This window comes from Oncorhynchus masou, chromosome 5 (assembly GCF_036934945.1).
Source record: "Oncorhynchus masou masou isolate Uvic2021 chromosome 5, UVic_Omas_1.1, whole genome shotgun sequence".
Classification (NCBI taxonomy): Eukaryota; Metazoa; Chordata; class Actinopteri; order Salmoniformes; family Salmonidae; genus Oncorhynchus; species Oncorhynchus masou.
Window position 1 is genome coordinate 35594780 of NC_088216.1, and position 6000 is coordinate 35600779.

At 39.5% G+C, this 6000-nt stretch overlaps 1 protein-coding gene across 2 annotated transcripts in view; it reads left to right on the forward strand.

The window, feature by feature from the left end:
- The window catches only part of rbl1 (retinoblastoma-like 1 (p107)), a 46357-nt gene extending 43779 nt beyond the window's left edge, over window positions 1-2578 (forward strand). For both annotated transcript variants that reach the window (XM_064965457.1, XM_064965458.1), the window contains exon 22: window positions 42-2578. In XM_064965457.1, coding sequence (XP_064821529.1) covers window positions 42-215 — 174 coding nt within the window. In that variant the 3' untranslated portion in view covers window positions 216-2578. The remainder of the gene's footprint in view (window positions 1-41) is intronic.
- Window positions 2579-6000: the final 3422 nt, after the last annotated feature.

Consider the following 6000-nt stretch of genomic DNA (forward strand, 5'->3'; position numbering starts at 1 on the left):
TTAATGTTAGCTCACCTGTGCTTTACCCCCTCCTTCCGCAGGAACTGACTGACATCAACCGGATGATCCGCCAGGGCGGGGTGAGCAGGAAAAGGGCCTTTTCCATGGAGGGCGACTACTTGGGCGAGTCCCCCACCAAACGGGTGTGTCCCGAGAGCGAGGATGTGCTGCTCAAACGGCTGCAGGACGTGGTCAGCGAGAGAGCCCACCACTGAGAACCCCATCCTGAAACTCAATCTCCTTTTAAGAACACCACATTCCAGTGCCAACAACTCATTAATGTCTTCTGCAAGTGCTTACCCTACTTACAGCATGAGTCTATCTTTTTCTGGTCAACATTTCAAAGTGAAGGACGAAGGTTGGTGATGAACCAAAACCTGCATTACTTTTAAATTGTCCATGGACTTCAAGACTGACCAAAATAGGCTTTTGCTGCTGAATTTGTCTATCATCAATGATCCTTTAGCCCTCTATTGCATTGTAAAGTATGCAGGCGGTATCATAGCAGAAAGGGCTAGTCTCTATATGAAATATGGCAGTTGACTTTCTTTTCCCTTCATGCTGCTAATTAAGGCAGCATTTGTGTAGTATCTACACTTTTTATTTGGTCTTATTTTAAGGGAAATTTCTGAGTTATGGTTAGTGGTGCTATTTTTGATAAAATATACATTTGTTTTTAATCTTAACTCAACATCTTACAGTAAATCTTAACATCAACTCCATACCAACATGTCTGGTATTGCACAATTACTTGCTTGATCCTTGATGTAGTAGGTGCTCAAATTTGATGGTTTTCTTATCAGGAGTTGAAAATCCAAATGTTACAACAACCGCATTTAGAAAATAAGGATCATTATGTCATACATTGTATTTGGAAAGTTTTTAGACCCCTTGACTTTTTCCATATTTTGTTATTATTCTTAAATATGTTTTCCTCGTCAATCTACACACCATACCCCATAATGACAAAGCAAAAACAGGTTCTTAGAAATGTTTGCAAATGTATAAAAAAATAAACACTATCACATTTTAAATAAGTATTCAGACCCTTTTACTCAGTACTTTGTTGAAGCACCTTTTGCAGCGATTACAACCTCGACTCTTCTTGGGTATGACGCTACAAGCTTGGCACACCTGTATTTGGGTAGTTTCTCCCATTCTCTGTAGATCCTCTCAAGCAAGCTCTGTCAGGTTGGATGGTGAGCGTTGCTTCAAAACTTTTTTCAGGTCTCTCTAGAGATGTTTGATTGGTTTCTAGTCCGGGCTCTGGCTGGACCACTCAAGGGCACCCAGAGACTTGTCCCGAAGCCATTCCTGCGTTGTCAGGGTCGTTATCCTGTTGGAAGGTGAACCTTTGCCCCAGTCTGATGTCCTGAGGGCTCTGGAGCAGGTTATCATCACGGATCTCTCTCTATTCTGCTCCGTTCATCTTTCCCTCGATCCTGAATTCTCCCAGTCCATGCCGCTGAAGAACATCCCCACAGTATGATGCTGCCACCACCATGCTTCGACCTAGGGATGGTGCCAGGTTTCCTCCAGATGTGACGCTTGGCATTCAGGCCAGAGAGTCCAATCTTGGTTTCATCAGACCAGAGCATCTTGTTTCTCATGGTCTGAGAGTCCTTTAGGTGCCTTTTTGGCTAACCTCAAGCAGGCTGTTGTGCCTTTTACTAAGGAGTGACTTCCGTCTGGCCATTCTACCATAAAGACCTGATTGGTGGAATGCTGCAGAGATGGTTGTCCTTCTGGAAGGTTCTCCCATCTCCACAGGGAAACTCTGGAGCCCTGTCAGAGTAACTATCGGGTTATTGGTCACTTCCCTGACCAAAGCCCTTCTCCCCCTATTGCTCAGTTTGGCTGGGCAGTTGCCTTCTAGGAAGTCTTGGTGGTTCCAAACTTCTTCCATTTAAGAATGATGGAGGCCACTGTGTTCCCGAGGACCTTCAATGCTGCAGACATTTTTTGGTGCCCATCTCCAGATCTGTGCTCTTACTCAATCCTGTTGAGGAGTTCTACGGACAATTTCTTCGACCTCATGGCTTGGTTTTTGCTCTGACATGCACTGTCAACTGTGGTACCTTCATATAGACAGGTGTGTGCCTTTCCAAATCAATTTACCACAGGTGGACTCCAGTCAAGTTGTAGAAACATCAAGGATGATCAATGGAAACAGGATGCACCCGAGCCCAATTTCGAGTGTCATACCGAAGGGACTGAATACTTGTGTAAATAAGGCATGTTTATTTTTTATACATTTGCACAAAAAATGCAAAACCCATTTTGGCTTTGTCGTGGAGTATTGTGCAGATTTTCTTTTTTTTTTTTCATCCATTTTAGATTAAGGCTGTAACAATGTGGAAAAAGTCAATGGGTCTGAATACACCATACATGTGCCCGCATTGTCTTCTGTGTTAAATATTATGTTGGAGTAATCTTTTGTAATGATGTGACACTGTCAAACTACATCAGTGTTTTATGAAATTAGTGTTTTACTGGTGATGATGATTGGTCACATGTTAATGATCTTTTCCTAACTATTGTATTAGCACTGTTGTACAATAAAACGTTGATATCCGTTTCCTTTTTATTTTCACCAAAAGGCTCCGAGCCAAATGTACGTTCATGATTACATTGTCAATAGATAATACATCTGCTTATTCTCATTTCCTCAGAATATTTATTAGGCTGGTATAACTGACCATGCCTTGGCAAGTTGGATGTTCTCATAGGATGGTATAATTAATCACAAAATATTTTGTGAAGCGATTGTATCACTGTCGTAGTCTTTGGCAAGTAGAAAATAGATTAACACAATCAACTGATCACAGAATCTACTACATTGCAGTAGCTCCATGCCACATTGTATAAGTATTTTGAAGTACTACAATGTATCATGTTCCTGCATTGTGCATACAGTACCAGTCAAATGTTTGGACACCTACTCATTCCAGAGTTTATTTTTACCGTATTCTATTTTGTAGAATGATAGTGTAGACAAACTATGAAATATCACATATGGTATTATGCCACTAACAAAAGTGTTAAACAAATCAAAATATATTTGAGATTCTTCAATGTGGCCACAGCTTTGCACACTTTTGGCATTCTGTCAACCGGCTTCATGAGATAGTCACCTGGAATGCATTTGTTAAAAGTTAATTTGTGGAATTTCCTCCCTTAATGTAGTTGTGTTGTGACAAGGTAGGTAGGGGTGGTATACAGAAGATAGCCCTATTTGGTAAAAGACCAAGTCCATATTATGGCAAGAACAGCTCAAATAAGCAAAGAGAAATGACAGTCCATTACTTTAAGATGTCAGTCAATACGGAACCTTTCAAGAACTTTGAACGTTTCTTCCAAGTGCAGTTGCAAAAACCATCAAGCGCTATGATGAAACTGGCTCTCATGAGGACTGCCACAGGAAAGAAATACCCCGAGTTACTGCTAAGTCATGGCTGGTTCCACCCCTCCCATGCAGACCAAGGGGCTTCATAAGCCACTGGGTTCAAATTGTGATTATCTGCACCTGGTGTTGTTTTAATTCCCACCCAGTTTAGTCTCCCAGATGCAAGGATGATTTTGAGACGATGAGGGATTGTTCTACTCCAAAGCTATCCCTATCTCGGTTACACCCACCCCATCTTGTCAGCTCAAGCCCCACAGACACATGAAAGAGTACTCATCAAACCTTTTTTGACATATAAACAGTATAACAATCTTGTAATTTTGCACTCACATTCCCCCATTTTGAGAATTTTCTCAAGAATTACAAGGTTTAAAAAGACTACAATATCGTAAAACAATTATCCGCAATCTAAGTCAGAGTACATTTTATCAGTACAAAACAAATCATTGTATTGATTCTGAGCACTCCTCCAAACATGGCGGAGAAATATATTTACGTCTGAGCGCTGTCTCAGATTATTGCATGGTAGGCTTTTTTCGTAACGTTTAAAAAACTGACAGGGGGGAGAATCGCCTTGCCATAACAGGTTTTAACATACAAGAATTATAAGATTAATATATTGTATTAACTTTCTCATCACAATTATAATTACAGATCAGTATCTCAATGCATTATTAGTCTAAATTACTATAAACGTAGCAGTGTGTCGACCTCCACAATCAACCTGATACCCCAAATAACAATTTTAGACAAGCCTAAATCAATTACGGTCACAGTTGACCAACCAAATTTCAATGTCTCAGGAATAATCTGATTTTCCCAAACAGAATAATTTATCATCTGAGCCCCACAACTAATGCCTATTATGTCTTGTCTATTTGCCAACCAGTATGTATACCAGCAATATGAGAGAGGTTTTGGAAAGGATCTCCCTCCATGCTCACTCCACATGGACTTCTGTTGCACTCCTTAGAGAAAAGGCAGTTGATAGCGTCAACTGGATGTTGTACACCGGTTGCTGGCTCGGACTCCAGTTAGAGGGGGTTTTAACTTTCACACACTGTTTGGTCAAATTGTCCCTTCCATGCATCTAGATACCATCTAGTCACCTTTCCATAATTTCAAAAGAGGACAGATCAGAATGACAGTTTAGTTCATTTCTGGTTCAGGAAATTCAGACAAGAATTGGCTATGACAAATTATGACTTTTACCAATATTCTTAATACCAATTTCTAAAACAAATGTCAAAGAAAATAACATCACATTCTGTTGAAACAATTTTCCAAATGAGCTTATCACACTGTCAACCTCATCACACAGGGTCAGGAAATTATCCAGATCATCCAGCAGACCCAATCTGGTGAGATTTATATCGAAACAAAACAGACAAACAACAATACCCTCCTTCATACATCATTCGATACATTCCTACATATCACTAAAGGTGTGTAAACTTCAAAAACCTCAAAGGACCCTGTCATTCTCCCCATTTTGACACAAATCAAATTATAAGTACTACCCTTAATAACTCCATAAAAAATTGTACCCATAACTTCATAGTAAAATAGACTAGAGGCAGGTCTATCCTTCTCGTGGTCCTAATCACACATAACTATTAATTATCAAATAAGTTCTTTCTCTAATAGATTAATTATGTAAAAACAATAACATATACCATATATTACATATTCAAGGTTTACAGTATTTTTTAATTGAACCTTGATTTAACTATGCAAGTCAACAAATTCTTATTTACAACGACGCCCTACCAAAAGGCCTCCTGCGGGGACGGAGGCTGGGATTAAAATGTTTTTTTTTTTTTTTAAATAGGACAAAACACACATTACGACAAGAGAGACCGAAGACAACAACATAGCAAGGCAGAAACGCATTACAACACAGCATGGTAGCAACACAACATGACAAGAACATGGTAGCAACACAAATAATGGTACAAACATTATTTGGCACCGATAACAGCACAAAGGGCAAGAAGGTAGAGACAACAAAACATCACGCAAAACAGCCACAACCGTCAGTAAGTTTCTTCAGTAAATTTCCTATCAAAGTAATTCCTGTGTTTAATTAAAACTTCAGAAAATTCCTTGTGTGTGCCCCTTTAAGGTAAATTTTCTCTGAAAAACCCAATAAGACCAAATTAAAATAGACCACTCATAATAAATCAGACAGTATTAAAACACTAATAAAAAAATGGCACTGTAAAGAACACTGTTTCAGAGAGTTCCCGTGACATTCGTTAATTTCTTTCTTTATATTAATCTTTTAGCTTGAAAAAGTGGTAGAATTTTTATAATAAGGCCTGACGGCTATTTCTCAAATGTTTCCTGCAACATACCCAGCAGAACATCGAAGAACTCGACCAAAACCACCACCCCTGTAGATGTGCAGGATGAGCTAACTAACGTTCGCGAAGCTAATACCATTGCAGATCCAGGCACAATGGACCTGGTGATTCAAAAGATGACTGATAACATTACTAAAGTGATCGATATCATAATTGTAACGGTGTTGATGAGGAAGAATTGCTACTCATGCACAGAACGAGCAGTATGGCTGGTGGCATTGTCATGTT